Source organism: Neovison vison, chromosome 6 (assembly GCF_020171115.1).
Source record: "Neovison vison isolate M4711 chromosome 6, ASM_NN_V1, whole genome shotgun sequence".
NCBI classification, from domain to species: domain Eukaryota; kingdom Metazoa; phylum Chordata; class Mammalia; order Carnivora; family Mustelidae; genus Neogale; species Neogale vison.
In genome coordinates, this window is record NC_058096.1 from 117460593 (window position 1) to 117479087 (window position 18495).

Here is an 18495-nt window from a genome sequence, read left to right on the forward strand (position 1 = left end):
GCCAGTGCAGACCATTTTTTATTGCTTTTGGACCGTTCAAGTTTCACAAAACATCTGAGCATTGAATCTCAAATCACTTGATCTTTAGTATAACCTAAAGGATGACTTGATATATTTTCATTTTACTGGTAGTTTTAAACAGAAGACCATACTTTGAGTTACCTTGATGAGCCTTTTTAACCACACATTAATATCTGACTGTGGTGCCCTTATTCTATATGTATTTTGAGTTTGTTTTGTTTATTCTACATTATTTTCAGATCATTTCAGATTTAAGAAAGTTTCAGTAATAGTGCTGTGAATTCCCATATACCTTTACCCAGATTCCCAATTCTTAACATTTTTACCTACCATATTTGCTTTATCATTTCCCTTCTTATATATTACTTTTTATGAATCATTTCAAAGGAAGCTTCTCTCATGTCCCTTTTACCTCCAAATACAAATGCTTTATAACACTAAATGTTTTTTCCTAAGAACAGAAATATTACCATAGTACATGAGCTACATCAGAAAATGAACATTAAAATAAAATTGGTGTCATTAATCTGCAAATATTATATTTTTCCATTTGCCCCAATAATGTACTTTAGAGGAAAAAAAAATAGGTCCTTTAGCCAGTCCAAGATTTCACATTGCCTTCATGACACTTTAGTCTCTGTAATCTGGAGTAGCCCCACTGTCTTTCATGAATGTGGCATTTTAGAAGAAAGCAAGCTAGTTATTTTGTAGAATATGTTTCAATTTGTCTTTAATGCATCTGCATAATTAGTTTGAAGTCATATATGTTTTCCAATTTTTTTAGTTGTGGTAGAATACACATAATGTAAAAATGTGCCATTTTTAAGATTATATATCAGTGATATTTAAGATTTTATTTATTTGAGAGTGAGCAAGAGAGAGAAGACAAGCAGGGGAAGTGGCAGAAGGCAGAGGGAGAAGCAGGCTCCCCGCTAAGCAGGGAGCGTGATGTGGGGCTTCATCCCAGGACCCAGGATCATGACCTGAGCTGAAGGCAGACACTTACTGAGCCACCAAGGCACCCCTACATATCAGTGATATTAAGTACATTCATATTGTTTTGCAACCATCACTGTCATACATCTACAGAACTCTCTTCATCTTTTCATATGTGAAAAACCGACTGCAATCATTGTACTCAGTGGGCAAAGACTGAAAGCATTTCCTCTAACAATATGTAGAAAATAAAAAGTGATGTTACAACTCTTACAATATTGGGTTTTATAATTGCTCTTGTATTTATCTTTACTGAGATCTTTATTTCTTCAAACACCTTGTGTTACTGTCTCGTGTCCTTTAATTTCAACCTGCAAGACTCTTGAGCAAAGAATTTTGTTCAGGGCAGCTGTACTAGTGATAACCGAACTCCCGCCCCCCGCCCCAGCTTTTGTTTATCTGGGAGTATTTTAATTCCTCCCTCACATTTGAGGAACAGTTTTGCCAGATACAGGGTTCTTGGTTGACAAAGGGTTTTTTCTTTTAGTACTTTAGATATATTGGCTCACTACTTTCTCACTTCCAGAGTTTCTGGAACTCTTCCAGAGTTCAGAGAAACATGTTGATAATCTTATTGAAGATCCCTTGTATGTAATGAGTTACTTTTTTCTTGCTGCTCTCAAAATTCTGTGTTTTTGTCTTTCAAGAGTTTGATTACAATATGTCCTAGTGTGAGTCTTTCTGAGTTCATCCTACCATGAGGTTGTTGAGCTTGGTTGTTGTTCTTTATGTCTTGTTATGGTTGTTTGTTATCATCAAATTTGGGAATGTTTTGTGATTATTTCTTCAGATATTTTCTCTGCTACTTGATCTCTCCTCTTCTGGGACTCCCATGATATATGTTTTGGTCTGCTTCATGGTGACCCAAGGTTCCTTAGTGTCTGGTCATTTTCTTTAGTCCTTTTCTTTCTTTTCTCAGACTTAGTAATTTCCATTGTCCTATCTTCAAGTTCATCAGTTCTTTTGCCTTTGAATTGTTATATTGAATTTTTGATTTATTGAACTTTTTTGCTTCAGAATTTCCTTTTGATTTTCCTTTAGGTTTTCTCTCTTTTATAGACTTTTCTATTTTATCTTTTATAAATTTTCCCTTTTATTTTTTCATTTTCTTTGTTCACCTTCTCTTTTAGTTCTTTGAACATCTTTAATATGGTTGTTTTAAAGTCTTTTTGTAGTAGATCTAGCACCAGGTTTTTTTAAAGGCCCTTCCTTCCTTTTTTTCTTTTCCTTCTTTCCTTCATTCCTTCCTCTTTTCCTTTGAATGGACCACACTATATTGTTTCTTTGCATGCCTTTTAATTTCTTTGCTGAACACTGGACTTTTGACTCTTAGGATGCTCTAACTCGGGAAATCAGATTTTCCTCCTCTCCTAAGGTTTTATTTTTATTTTGTAGTTGTTGTTTTGGGGCTTTTTAATTGTTGTAGGCTATCTCTGTGCCAAGAATCAGTCTGTAGTATAAACTTAAGGTCTTCCTCAGGTCTTTTTTTCCCTGCCTGCCCTTGTGTATGTGGCTGCTTTTGAATATCCTAGGTTTCAGTGTCTGACTCTCAAAAGGGGAAAAAGAGAAAAATGAAATGGTGGGAGTAGGTGTATGCCCTTTAAATCCTCTGGAGTCCCTTCAACCAGAGGGGGAAAGACTTGTATCAATTATGGGCAGTTCAATAATGGCCACTGTCTCTTTGCACCCCAGTGATCAGAAGCAATCAGAGCACAGATCCCCTGTATTTGGAGGGTAGTTTTTGTTTGTTTTTGGTTTTTTCCCCTCCTGGGTTCTGTAGTTTTTGTGCCAGCTACTCCAGGACCACTTCCCCAACTAGCTGTTACAGGGCAGAGGATAGGAGTTGAATAGCTGCTACTGTGCTAAGAGCTAAAATTGACTGAATTAACCACAGTTTACCATCCAGTACTTCCCCTGGAAGTTGCAGACCTTCAACAGACTACTCTGGAGTTCAATACAATTCCAAATTAGTTATATCACATATATTCTGCCAGTACAGTTATTGTCTGGGTGACAAATTTGTGGTACTTCCTATTGTGCCGTCTTCCCAGAATCCATCCTATTTATTTTTACATACACTCCATCTTACATTGATTCCTTAAGTGATAGCATTTACCTTTTAATGCAGTGTGTCTCAAATTAGAATCTAAGATGTGTTCTCTGGGGTTTGTGAGTTCTTTATATGAAAAACACTTGTTTGTAATTTAGTAGGGGAGAAGGAGACAGATTAAATAATGTAATAAAACTTTGATAAATGGTAAAAGGAGAAATTCAATGCACAGCATTAAAGTGTTTTCTAAACTCCTAATTTTGGCCTGTTTTTAAATAACTGGATTTAAGAATTATTTAAAGGTTTTTTAAAAAAATGTAATACTGCTTTTTGAAATTGTATAAGGATGCTGCAATGTGTTAACAGCAGCAATCCCTGTGAGACCCATTATTAATGAAATAGAATGCTAAAAATTGCATGAGCAGAATTATGTTTCTTAAGTCTTGTTATTGATACTTGGTTAAATTCTTTAGGGGTTTACTAGTACCTCTTTTTTAGAATATTCCTGTCCCTTTACTAACCCCCATCCCATCTCTAATTGTATTATAGGACTTCATTATTATCCTAGTTGAAACATACACAATAGTATATTAATTTATAATATACTAATATATTAATATATATAATAATAATGGATTAACAGTAGTTTCCTGTAGTTTACAGTAAGTTTTCCTTTGTATTTGCTGTATCTTCACATAGTCCTCTTAGGTAAAAACATGTGTTGCTATCTCTTTATAGATGAAATAAATGAGTTTAAATATCACTTGTGACTTACCTGTATAGTCAGATTTACTTGAATGGTGGAGTGAAATAGAGACAGCACCAGAATCAAGTCTTTTGGTGTCACTTGAAGTCACTTGAAGCAAGGTGCAACGGAAGGGGTTTCTTCATTTGAAATAACTTTCAAGTAGATTCTTCTTAATTCTTGTTGGTGTTTAATTGACTGCTAAGTAAAGGTGATAATTTCATGTCACCTGTTCTGCTACCCACTGTCTCCCAGTTACAGATCCCAAGGTCTTAAACTAGCCAGATTTGCTACCATTTCTAATTTTAGTACTCTTTACCTCAGCTTTTTCAAAGTATGTGCTTTCTGTGGCCAAATTTTTCTGCATTGCTTCCTTTAGAAGTACCCTGTTCTTTAACTTTGTTTCTAGGGTGTTGTGTCTTTCTGAATTGTGTATCATACCCTCCAAACCCATTCAGATTGTCCTACCCATTTATTTCCATTCCTACCTCCTCCAAATTGGAGAGCTAGGGAGTATTATTTTCTCAGAAACCATTTCTGTATTTCATAATACAATTATAATGAAGTAAAATTACTAAGTAAAAATAGAATTAAGTAAATTATTATTAAGTAAAAGTATAGTTTGTTCCAAGTTAAATGTCTTAATTCTATACTTACTATTACAGTCTTAAATATTTTATCTTTATTTTAGGCAACTAGACTTGAGACAGACATCATACCTCTTGAGCTTCCTTTATATAGGCTCTTATTCGAGACTATTTTTTATGACCTGTCTTTTTAAAATAGCTAGGTTTTCTTACCCTGACATTACTTTAGGTCGAAATTCTTGCTTAATCCTCAATGTGAACACTCTTGTTTCTTTTTTTTTTTTTCCAATTTATTTATTTTCAGAAAAACAGTATTCATTATTTTTTCACCACACCCAGTGCTCCATGCAAGCCGTGCCCTCTATAATACCCACCACCTGGTACCCCAACCTCCCACCCCCCCGCCATTTCAAACCCCTCAGACTGTTTTTCAGACACTCTTGTTTCTTGTCCAATTTCATGTTTTTTATTACCATCATTTCCCTTCAAGTATGATCACTCACTCATGTTAATTCTAAAGATACATCTAAAAATAACTTATTGTACGTATATTACCGTGTTCTTCAAGTCAAAATTGCAAATTATTTCACTAGTCTGTATTTTTTATTTTGAACAGAACTTGAAAATTAAAATCAACTTTATGGTGTGAATGCTAATAACTTAATAGCAACTCTGACCTATAGTATTTTACAACTGCCTTAGTTATTAACCTCCTACAAACTGAGCAGTTGACTCAATATAATTTTTTTGCTTCACTTTTTATTAAAATTTTCAAAAATACTGGGGCACCATGGTGGTTCAGTGGGTTAAGCCTCTGTTTTTGGCTAAGATCATGATGTCAGGGTCCTGGGATCCAGCCCTGCATTGAGCTCTCTGCTCAGCAGGGAGCCTGCTTCCCCCTCTCTCTGCCTACTGCTCTGCCTACTTGTGTTCTCTCTCTGTCAAATAAATAAATAAGATCTTTAAAAATAAATACTTACATGTAGGGACGCCTGGGTGGCTCAGTTGGTTGGACGACTGCCTTCGGCTCAGGGCGTGATCCTGGAGTCCCGGGATCGAGTCCCACATCGGGCTCCCAGCTCCATGGGGAGTCTGCTTCGCTCTCTGACCTTCTCCTCGCTCATGCTCTCTCTCACTGTCTCTCTCTCTCTCTCAAATAAATAAATAAAATCTTTTAAAAAATAAATAAATAAATAAATAAATACTTACATGTAGAGGGAATAGTATGTGAACTATTATTTCACATACTATTAATATGTGAACTAATATGTGAATTATTGTGAACTATTAAATTATTAATATGTGAATTAATATATATGTGAACTCTCACATATACTCATTACGGAACTATAACAAATCATTAACTCATGTGTGCTCATATGATCCATAATCCCTCCCATTTCTGTCCTCTCTTTGTCATTATTTTATTTTGAAGTAAGTTTAATACTTTATATCATTTTGTTTTTGTATATTTCAATATCAAATAGACTTTTTATAGGACTAGAATCAAAAGATAACTTCTGTACAACGATGATGGTAAAAAACAACTTTTTTTCACTGTATGTTTGTTAATAAATGGACAGAGGGAAGCAAAAGGCTTTGTTGCCATAATTTTTGAAGAATGTAACTTCTTTTGTAACTTTAAGTACCCTTTTCTTTCTTGTCATCATCTGTAATTGCTTAAACAAAACGGGGTGAAGTTGTACCATTAATTTTTTTGTTGAAGTGAAATACTATCAATTTGAGGAATCTCTATGGGTCATTGGATAATTTCAGATATTCATAAAATCTCAAATGTCTGTAAGTTGACTACTTTTACTTAAATAATAATCATACAAAGAGTATTTGTATCATGTTGATTAATTGAATTTAAATTAAAAATTTGAAAAACAAATAGTATTTGTATTTATTAGGGTTGGTTTTCACTAAATTATTTGAAGGTAGAGTATTACAGTCAAAGGTAGGACCTGCATATAAAGTAGTTAATGTCATGTTTATATATAATAAGGTTTCTCATTTTTAACCTGCTGCTTCATGTAGCCTAAATGCATATTATATAATTATTTAACCATGCAACTGGGTTGTCCTTAGCATATCATCCAGATCTAGTTCTTTGCCAAAAATAGTGTAAAATATTTGAACCTTTTAGGAAAGCCCATACACTTGGAAGAAAATGGTTATTCTGTATATAATGTTTCTTTCACACAGTTTTTATGTTCAGTTCTTTAGTTAATTGGAATAGCAGAATTATTAGTGTTCATAAACATACCTCCTAAAATTGGCTTAAAGGATAGTCTCTTTTTTTTATTCTAAGAAAATGTCATTTGAAATGGTACTTTTATACTCTTAAATATGCAGGAGAAAGATAATTTTGAGGGGAATCATGTCAGTTTTCTGGTATGTTCATGATATGTTCTGATATGTTTTTCATTTGGTATTGATTGCATTTTATTCCTTAAATTTTATTTCATCTACAGAATAATTTCCAGGTCAACCAGAAAACCAAGCTTCTTTCAATCCATACTTAATCAGACATATTTATTCTACTTGGTTTTTTTGCTGTTGTTTTGATTTTGGTTTTTTGGCTCTTGTTATTCTGTGAGTGGTAACAGGTGGTAAGCAATAATTGCAACTGAAAATAGAATTTTTTTCTGGGTGATAAAAGTTGGAATCTTCCTGGTATCCTTGGGAATAGAAAAGCTAATGATATCTGAGCAACCTGGGAAGAGTTCTTATGCAAAGCATATTTGTGGATTTTTTTAAGAAGACTGGTAAACTTCTTTACAAATGTTAAGAAAATTATGTCTGTTTTAGCAGAAATAATTTATTTCTCAAAAGCAAATTTAACTGTTTATACTTAATTCTTTTCATCTGGTGCTGGAAACTGAATTCATTGATTAACATATGGAAAGCTCATATAAAATTATAATTTAAAAAATAGCAGATCTTTCATTTGCTTCTGACATTTGTGAATGTTGATATGGAATGTGTCGATTTTCCTGTTAAGGTAACACATTTACAATACTTTTCTTTAAGGCAAATCCTCCTCCAGTACTGGTCAACACAGAGAGCTTGGAAACGTCAACTTATGTAAGTCCAATTTCCTCCACACATTTAAATAATAATTCTTTTCCTGTTCAGTTTTTGATACATATACAAAGATCACAGCTTCATTTTCTTTAACACATTGTACTTGTGTTGTTCTTTCACTGATCTGTAATTGTTAAAGTACATGAAGCAATACTTCTTGATTGTTTTTTTTCCCCATACTTAATGTAAAGCAGAAATGTTGAAATAGAAATTTATGGTTTATTTTTAAATTAAAATGGTCAGTTTTCACTAAAGGCTATCATTGACCAGTGGTCTTTACACAGTGCCATATATTCAGTCATTTTAGAAATCTAGTTGAGTGACTAGATTTTTAGTACCCAGGTTTATATGTATACTCAGATATTAGTTATATAACTTCATACTGAATTGAGTAGTACTTCTCTATAAAATTACTTTGTTAAAAAGCCCTTAAAGATAAGCACCCAGAACAGCAGAACCTAATCCAACATTTTTTACTCCAGAGGAAAATGTCTTTGGAGATGTTTATGTAGAAGTAGTTCCTATGCTTTTTTTCCCCCCCCCATTCAGATGGTACATAATTTTATAGACTGTAAAAGTTCTTTTTTCCCCATTTTTAAATAGTTGATTTCAGTTTATACTTTAAAACACTGCCTAATCCAAGGTCATGAGGATCCTTGGGTTTTCTTCTGAGAGTTTTATAGTTCGAGCTCTTACACTCAGATCTTTGATCCATTTTGAGTCAATTTTGTATGTTGTGGAAGGTAAGGGTCCAACTTAATTCTTTTGCATATGGGTACCAGTTGTCCTGTCCGATCACCATTTGTTGAAAAGACTATTTCTACATTGAATGGTCTTGACATCTTGTAGGAAATCAGTTAGTTATAAATATATGGGCTGAAGCAGCTGGGTGGTTCAATCCGTTAAGCATCTGACTCTTGATTCTGTCTCACATTCATTAATATCCAGCCCTGCGTCTGCCCTGGTTATGGATGAGAAACATACTTAAGATTCTCCCAGGGTCCTGGGATCGAGCCCCACTTCAGGCTCTCTGCTCCGCAGGGAGCCTGCTTCCTCCTCTCTCTGCCTGCCTCTCTGCCTACTTGTGATCTCTGTCTGTAAAATAAATAAATAAAATCTTTAAAAAAAAAAAAAAAAGATTCTCTCTACAGAGAGAACTCCCCCCAACTCTGCTTGCATGCATGCTGTCTCTCAAAAATATATATAAACATAAATATATGGGTTTATTCTGGATTCTTAATTCTCTACTAGTGATGTTTATGTGTATCCTAATGCCAGTACCACATAGTATTGATTACTGTAACTTTATAATATTTGGAATCAGAAAGTATAAGTCCTGGAGCTTTTTATGTTTGTTTTGGATATCCTGGGTTCTTGTGTTTCTATATGAATTTTAGGATCAGCTTGTCAATTTCTGCATGCAAAAAAAGGACAGCTAGGATTTTGATAGGAATTGATTTCAATCTGTAGGTAAATGTGGGCAGTATAGCCATCTTATCAATATTGTGTTTTCTAATCCATGAACACAGGATGGCATTCCATTTGTTTACATCTTTGTTTTCAGTAATGTTTTAATTTTCAGTGTACAAGTCTTAAACTTCTTTCACTTAACATTTATTCCTGAGTGTTTTGCTCTTTTAATGCTGTTGCAAATGGAATTGTTTTCTTAATTTTATTTATGGATTTTACATTGCTAGTGTATTAGAATATAACAGATTTTTAGGAATTCATTTAGAAATATAATAGATTTTGATCTTCTGTCCTGCAACCTTACAGAATGTATTTATTAATGTTTTTGTGTAGATTCCTTTACATTTTGTATATAAGACCATGCCATCTGCAAAAGGAGATAGATAGTTTTACTTCTTCCTTTTATAATCCAGATTGATTGATTGATTGATTGCCTAATTGCCCTGGGTAGAACCTCCATTACAATGTTTAGTAGAAGTATCGGGGGCAAATATCGTTTTCTTGTTCCTGATCTATGGTAAAAAGCTTTCAATCTTTTTCTGTTAAGTATGATGTATTGTACTCAGTTTTTAGTATTAGTAGATAAAATTTCATTGGCATTGGGGTTGGTTCGGTCTCTGTGCATTCCTGCTCTTTTTTTATATAGTGAAAAGTATTAACGGAAGGCAAGTTAAAAACAAATTCTGAGTTCTTATTGGTTTCAGTAATAAGATGGAAATGAAGTAATTTGGTGAAATTCTCATCTGTTTTTCTTTTTTTTTTTTCCTTAAGGTATCCTACAAATAGTGAAGGTTAGGAAAATTCATTCAATTTGACTTTGGTAGTTTTCTTACATACTTAGAATCTTCTTCACTTTTTCCATATATAAGATAATTGATAACTGCCAATATTTTTAAATCAACTGAAAACATTGCTGTTCATTGTTTAATAAAATCTTATAAGTACATTCTTTGAGGTTAAGACTTTTGTATTTAGTTTTGTTAATCTTTCAGTAGGAAGAGCATTTCCTTCTTCCCAATTACGTTTTTATTTTTAGGTTCTTACCTTGTGATGGTATAGACTTTGATATTTTTATTTGCCTGAAATTATGCATTAATAGGAACTATGAATCACATGACTGTTGATAAAATCTTTACTTCCAATATATTAATCTACAGTTAGGACTTAATTACTGAATTGAGCCTAAACAATAAGTTATTAGTAGATTAGGCTTATTTTTAAATCTTCCCTTGGAGAAGTCTTATACTGACTAATAGGATTTGTCGGTCCTGTTCGGATATATTGGTAGAGGCTAATGAAAAAATGAAAATCTTTGGGCCTATAAGGAACTGAGGACATGTTATAAATTTTCCTCTGCCTCTTAATGGCATGTATGTACCCATAATTAAAACAAATTGTATTAAAAAGAAAAAATTTTTACAGGTTAAAAATTAATAAGTGCTCTTTCAGTATACTAGCAGCAACTAACTGTAAATAAGTCCATTAAATCTATCAACAAAAATATGAAATACCTAGCAGTCAGCTTAACAAGAAATTACAGAGTTTATAGTAAGAAAACTATAAAACTTTGCTGATGGCTTCAAAGAATACCTAAGTAAGCAGAGAACAGATCTTACTGCTGAGCAGGAAGACAATGTAGAGATCATTTTCCCCAGATGAATTTGGTCTAGGACTAGTTATAACCCCCCAAAAGAGAGCAGTGGGGGTACAGGGACGGGGGTGGGGAAGAGGGGGAGAAGGGATAAGAAAAAGAGCAAGAGTTTTAGAATTTAGTTTCTCTGTTGTACTAACCACTTCAGTCACCATATGTGGGTAGTAACTCCTGTATTGGACAAGGCAGATGATAGAACATTTTATCATCACAGAAACTTATGTTGAACAGTTTGATTTATAAAAAAGTAAAAACTCAAGAGTAATCAAGTAAAATTTAAAATAAAAGTAATTGTGAGAGATTTCCCTAGCAAATAATAAAACATATTATAAGACATTGTTAATTAAAACAGCAGAGTTTTAATTAATGGATAGATCAATGGAATACAGCTTAACCTAGACATATGTTATATAATCTGATTTTCTTTCTTGGTCAAGTTTCTTTTAGATTAGTTGCTCTTAGTTACAGCTTTATAGGGTTTTTTCTCCATAAATGTTAGGATTTTTTTAAATGTTTAAGAATTTACCACCTATTCTTAAATGTCTTTGTAATTTGTGCCTTTTATCCAGACTACTGCCATAACTTCTTCACCAGTATACTTTTCTCCAGTTGTTCTTCATCTGTTCCATACTACCATAGCTCCTTTTCTGGAAAATCTTTTAAATCTATTTGATGCTCAGAAACTTTCAAGAATATTTCTCATTGCTTACTACAGCATTCAAGACCTTTCACAGTCAGGCCCCAGTCGACCTCTAGTTTCTGCTCCAGCGTTGATCCCCTACACAATCCTATTTTGTTGATAGGCCTAAATTCAAAACCCAGAAAATACTGGCAATGACAGTTCTCAGGAAGTATTCTAGATCTACTCTCATAATTTTAAAGAAGAAAAAATTATTTTGTAAATAATATATTCATTTTGCCTAAAGATCAGTCTCCTCTGGTTTTATTCCCATGTTACACCTCTCCCATCCTGCTAATTGAGAGTAATAAACCTTATATAATAATATATTAGTCAAGCATTTCATTCCTATTGGAAGCCATATTTTGTAAAGATATAAAAAGAAAACTAAGCAAACCAACCATTTTGTAGTTTTGCTGGAAAACATATTGCTGTTAAAAATACTACAGCACCATTGTTTTTTTTCACTTTTACTGTTAATGAAGTGCTACCTACAGAGCAATTTGTAGTTTTGGTAATGTACTCTTAGCATTTTGAAGCCCAGTTTGAGTATGTTCAAAGATGTTATCAAATTATTTTTATATACAAAATTATCTGACAGTTTTAAGTTATGGAGGGTTTAAGACTAAAGTCATTCAGAGTCCCTCTGTTCTCACTGTTCACCTTTCTTTTTCTTTTTTTTTTTAAATTCCTCAGAAGTGCTTCTTTTTTTTTTTAAGATTTTATTTATTTGACAGAGAGAGGTCACAAGTAGGCAGAGAGGCAGGCAGAGAGAGGAGGAAGCAGGCTCCCCGCTGAGCAGAGAGCCCGATGCGGAACTCGATCCCAGGACCCTGAGATCATGACCTGAGCCGAAGGCAGCGGCTCAACCCACTGAGCCACCCAGGCACCCCTCACTGTTCACCTTTTTAAGATCACTCTGTGTTACCTGGAATCCTCACCAGCTCTCAATGACTTAGCATTAAATTAAGCACTAAGCATATTTACCATATATTTACCTTTCAAGAAGGCTTAATTGTGAAAATCTCAAATATCTTAAAACAGAAATCATAAGGTCACAGTATAGAAATTTTAACACCAAATAAACACCAAAAAGGCCATATAAGCACACTTACGTTGGAATGTTTCCCAGAATAAAATTTCGGAGTATTTGGAAATAAACAAATGAACAAAAATAGAGCCCAGTGTAGCAGTTTTGAGATTTGGCCAAAGCCATTTGCTGAGAAAAATTTATTAACTTTAATGGATGTTTTTAAAAAGAGAAGAGTAATCAGCATAAATGAATTGGGTGTTCACCTCAAGAAGCTTTGAAAAAATTCTTTATTCTATATAAAGAATTATCAATTATTTATTCTATGGAAAGAATAAAGAATTGATAAAAATAAAAGCAAAAAAGTAATAGCACAGAATGTGATAGATTAATTAGTATTAAAACTACTTTGAATAAGAACTGACACTTTTAGCAAGTCTGAGCAAGGAAAAATAAAGGTGATACAGATAACCTTTAGAATAAGGAAAGTGGTGGGGCGCCTGGGTGGCTCAGTGGGTTAAGCCGCTGCCTTCGGCTCAGGTCATGATCTCAGGATCCTGGGATCGAGTCCCGAATCGGGCTCTCTGCTCAGCAGGGAGCCTGCTTCCTCCTCTCTCTCTCTCTGCCTGCCTCTCTGCCTACTTGTGATTTCTCTCTGTCAAATAAACAAATAAAATCTTTATAAAAAAAAAAAAAAGAATAAGGAAAGTGGTATAGCTGCAGATAAGGGTTTTATTTTTCTCATAAAAAAAGCACTTCCAGTCAAGTTGGTAGGATATGTATATGTATAAACCTCCTGCATTTTAGATGCATAGAAATCTGTTAGGAGGTGGGGGAGGGACAGTAAAATATTCTCTAAACTGAGAAGGCACTTTGAGATGAAAAAATGAAGTAGGCCGCTCCATATAGTTTACACAGTTCTGTTCAGGATAACTAACCGACAGAGGAGGGTGGGTTTGGGTGGAAAGTCCGAATTGTCAGCAGCTACATGGCTGTTCTCCATGACGTCTGACCTTGGTTCACAGATTTTGTAGAGTGAGGGGACTTGCAGAAGAGCATTGTAGTGAGATCAAAGGGTTCACATGCACCTAATTGACCACTAACCTTTAATTGGATTTTGTGGTGACATCTGTTTGTCAGAGAGGGGAAAGACCATATTGTCTCTTAACAGATTTGTGGGAGGCCAAAGGAAGCCTCCCCATATCCAGGCCGTGGTGGGGATTTCTAAGACATGTATATTAATCTCCAAGGGGCATGGTACTTGGGGTGCCCAGAAGTCCTCAAGCAAAACATATGAACAAGATGGAGGGCCTAAGATGGAGTCAGTATTGTCCACACTCCTACAGAATGAAAGATTTAAAAAGAAGAGAGAGAGAGAGAGAGAGAGAGTGTGTGTATGTGTGTGTATGCATTCATAACATAATCTCAAAAACAAGGAAAACTACTTAGGTAAGAAAGAGAGTTAAAGTAGTAGTTGGGTTTAAATCCATTAGAGCCATAGAACCCAAAAGGTAGAAGAGATGTTTCAGAGGCCCTCAAGAAAAAACTCCTGGGCCCCGAACTGGACCTGAAGTAGGGGTGCTTTCTTATAGTATGGTGAAGAAAGCAAAGTAGCTTACATAGATACCATTATTCTGTTGTTTCATTATTCTATTGATGTATAACAGACCACCCTGAAACTTCAGTGGCTTAAAATACAGTTCATTATTCTCACAATTTTTCGGATTAGCTGGAAGTTTCTTCTGCTTCATATTGGCTGGGACACTGGAAAAGGCTGGAAGATCCAAAATAGTCTCATTCATGTGACTGGCAGTTGATGATTATTGCTAGTTAGTGCAGCTGGGGCTTTTGGCCAAGGGCCTTAATTCTCCTTCATTTGAATCTTCCATGGGCTGTTTGATATTCCTCACATTATAGCTAAGTTGTTGCCTTTTTTTTTAAGATTTTATTTATTTATTTGAGAGCAAGAGAGCATAATCGGGGGGGGTGCGTGCTGCAGAGGGAGAGAGAAAAGTAGGCTCCCCACTGAGCAGGGAGCTGGATGTGGGGCTGGATCCCAGGATCTCATGACCTGAGCCAAAGGCAGGTGGGTAACTGATTGAGTACCCTAAAAGAAAGGCAGATATTACAAGGGATCACATGACCTTGAGAACCCACACAGCATCATTTGTGCCACATTCTTTTCAACAGAGCTCATCTGGGACCTGCCTAGATCCAAGGGAAGGAGAAATAGATGACATCTCTTCATGATAGGATGGTTTAGTCATGTTGCTAAAGAACATTGAGGATGAAAGATGGGAGGCATCTAGAGGAATCTGGTTTATCACAATCCCTGTTTGACTTATCAAGTATTTTGCACAACCTCATATCAAAAATGTTTAAAGCAATGACATGAACCTGAATTAAACCAATTCCAAGGATTATTTACCTTTCAACAGTGGCCCTCACTGTGAAAATTTCTACTTCCAGGAGGGAGTAGGGAATAAATTGGAAAGAATAAGATAAAGTGCTTGGTCTATAAGACGTGAGCAAGAACTTGAATGGGGAATCAGATTTGGACATGAAATATTTAAGTGAAATTTGTGACAGAGGAAGCAGTAAAGTAACAGATGCAGAGGTGGAAATTTGCAAGATATGTAAAGGAAAGAGCAAATCATTCAAATTTGATGGTATGTAACACTCATGAATTATGTATATTAGGAATGAAGCTAAGTGATAAATTGAGGTCCGTTCATACAGAGCCTTGTATGAGTTTTTCTGAAAGTTTAGGAGCAGTAAGTATGTTATTGGACATGAGCCCCAGAAAGATCCATCAGTGTAAAACACATTAGAGTTATTTGGGCAGCAGAGAATACTAGTCCGAGTGTTGGATTATTACATTGGCAATAATCCAGAGGAGATTAACAAAGGCTTGAATCAAGGTAGTAGAGATGAGAATGAAGAGCTAATGGTTTTCAGAAAAATTGAAGTATTCAAATCAATAAGAACTGGCACCTGATTAGATGTGTGGATCAAAGCAGTGAAAAGAGTTGAAGTTCCATAATACTAAAAGCCGTATGGGGACGCCTGGGTGCCTCAGTGGATTAAGCATCTGCCTTTAGCTCAGTCATGATCCCCAGGTCCTGGGATGGAGCTTCATGTCAGCTCCCTGCTCAGCAGGGGAATGGCGGAATGCTAGCAATCTTCTTCTCCCTCTCCTTCTGACCCTCTCCAGTGCTCATGCACATGTGCTCATTCACTCTCTCTCAAATGAATAAACTTTTTAAAATATTAAAGCTGTGTGTACCCTTTCTGTATTTTAAAGTCATAATACATGAATTGTCAACTCATTAATTACATTTGTGCTCATCTATTCCTTGAAAATTTTACCTAAAATTATTAAAATGAAGTCAGATTATTTGATTACCACCACATTTAACAGGTTTGCATTAATAAATTCTACAAAAATTATGTCTTGACATTTCAAATTTTATATTCTAAATTTCTGTGCTACTTCTTTTTTCCATCAGGTTAATGGCACTGATGCAGATTACGAATATGAAGAAATCACACTTGAAAGGGTAAAAACTTAATTATCTTAAGATTTTATGCATAAATCTGTTGCTTAAAGAATTCTTTAAATATACTGCTCTTTCATACAGAATTCAAGGGAAAAGATTTTTCAAAAGCATAACTATGTAGTATTAGTTTCTTTTATAAGTACACATATTATAAAACTAACCATGATATTTTTAAAACATGTTGCTCTTCTCTAATAACTTTTTTATTAAAAAATAAACTTCTTATTTAAAAGAGTTCTAGATTTATAGAAAAGTTATACCGAAAGTTTCCACTTATCTTGGCCTCAGTTTTGCCAGTTGTTAACATCTTACATTACTGGAATACATTTGTTTCAACTAATGAACTAATATTAAGTATTATTATTAACCAAAGTCTATACTTCATTTGGATTTCCTTAGTTTTTATGTTTTTCTCTTTCAGAATCCCTTCCAGAATACTACATTACACGTAGTTATCATGTCTCCTTAAACACTCCTCTAGTCTGTTTTTCAGATTTTTCTGTTTTTAAGTTTTACTTTTTTCATGTGAAACATTATTGATTTAAAGTATTTAGTGTGCTAGTAATGTGCTTATTGTTAACAGTTTTCTTTTTTAGCATAATGATAACCATAGTTCTAATGGACAAGATCCTATTGAAAATTAGGCTTTCCCCCAGTCAGAAAATAATTTAAGGGTACAATTTAGATGTGTAAATTTTCTTGTAATAGTTACCTCTTGAGAATATTTGCATTCAAATGTTGATGGATTTCAGTAATGCCACCTTGCCTGACAAGCATTTTTGAGAAATAAAGTGTTTCACAGAAGTAAAATTTTCTAAGTAACTGAATGTCTGTTTAAGACTGAAATCCAGGGCACCCGAGTGGCTCAGTTGGTTAAGTGTCTGCCTTCAGCTCAGGTCATGATCCCAGGGTCCTGGGATCAAGCCCTGCATCAGGCTCCCGGCTCCGCGGGAAGCCTGCTTCTCCCTCTCTCACTCCCCTGCTTCTGTTCCCTCTCTCGCTATGTCTCTCTCTATCAAAATAATAAAATCTTTAAAAAAAAAAAAAAAGACTGAAATCTTAGATAATTAGGCTTGTTTAAATGTGAAACCAGAGTGGACTTTGAGTGAAAATAGACCTGAGAGGGTCTTTTACATGTATGCTAGATCTTTACTGCCCACTACCCAAATTTGGGTTACTATAACGTAGTATATGTATTTTAATATGGTATTTTTTATTTATTTTTTTTCCAGCTTTATTGAGATATAATTGACATGTAATTCTAACTTTTTAATCTTATTCATTTTCATTCTCTCCCAGTGCCTTATAAATTTATTTAGTTAGGAATGGACATGGCTTTTTCACTTATTAAAAAACTTGAGTACCCGGAATTGGAGAGATGTTAAAGACTACAAACTTAGATGAATTATTTTCTAGAGATCTAATGCACAGCATAGTGATTATAATCAATAATACTATTTATATGCTTAAAAATTGCTAAGAGACTAGATCTTAAATGTTCTCACCACAGAAAGAAATGACAATTATGTGAAATGATAGAGATGTTAGCTAAAGCAGTGGTTATAATCATATTGCAACATGAAAATATGTCAAATCAACATATTGTACACCTTAAATTTATATAATGTCATATGTACATTATATCTCAATTTTTTAAAAAAGCAAAGAAAAAGAACGTGAGTTCCTGAATGAATGGTAACATCACACAACCATTGATCCTATTATTCGTATTCTAGTAACTCTAGTTTTACTCTAGTAAAAAAGAGTTTAGACAAAAAAATGATTAAAATAGAATTTTAGAACACATCACAGTAGAGGGAGTATTTAAGCTATTTAATTAACAGTTAAGTAATCCGTTCAGATGTATCTGCTTATTTGAGTTGCCTGAAAGCCAGAGTTAGAAGATTTTTGCAAAAATAAACAATTTTTTAATACCATTGCTTAGAACATTTATCTTTAAAGACTTTTTCGAAGCAGTGGAAACTTCTCTTCAAAGAAAATCCTACTTAGAAATACGGTATGTAAAACAAGTAAAAACTAGCACTGCTTTGGCAAAATTGACTTTGTTATCAAGAAAACTCACCAATTGAGTTCTCAGGTTGGACTTTCAGTATTTAAAAAATGCCTTTTGCTATTCAGCTATCTTGGTTAAAGATGTCAGGGATGGGGAAAAAACATGTCAAAGATGATGACTTAACAGATATAACTTGGTCATTTTAAAGTCAGCTGATGGCAAGGTTAGTAAAAGAAAAGCACCGTCCCTACCCCATTTTTAAAAAGTTGAAATAATGTTAATTTTACCTATTCAGAAATAATTGTAGTGGGAAAATCACTTTACTTTTTTTTTTTTTTTTTTTTTTCAAGAAATGTTTGCCTTACCAAACCTGAGTGGGATACATTCTAAGAGACCTATCAGTGACGTCTGCAGAGGGGTGACTGATCTAAGGGCAAATTGCATATACTTTGAAAGAAATAACCATAATAGACTATACTTCAGAAGTATTTAGTTCCGACTCAGAAGTAATGCCTTTGAATTCTTCATAGAGGAAAAAAGAGCTTTCCTTATATTTCTTAATTTAGAATCTTCATGTCTCCTACATAGACACCTTTATGTAT

The 18495-nt window shown here is 34.2% G+C and overlaps 1 protein-coding gene across 19 annotated transcripts in view; it reads left to right on the forward strand.

The window, feature by feature from the left end:
- DLG1 (discs large MAGUK scaffold protein 1) overlaps positions 1-18495 on the forward strand; it is a 263928-nt gene that overhangs the window by 141262 nt on the left and 104171 nt on the right. For all 19 annotated transcript variants that reach the window (XM_044252049.1, XM_044252050.1, XM_044252052.1 and 16 more), the window contains 2 exons: positions 7436-7489; positions 15829-15879. In XM_044252049.1, coding sequence (XP_044107984.1) covers positions 7436-7489; positions 15829-15879 — 105 coding nt within the window. The remainder of the gene's footprint in view (positions 1-7435; positions 7490-15828; positions 15880-18495) is intronic.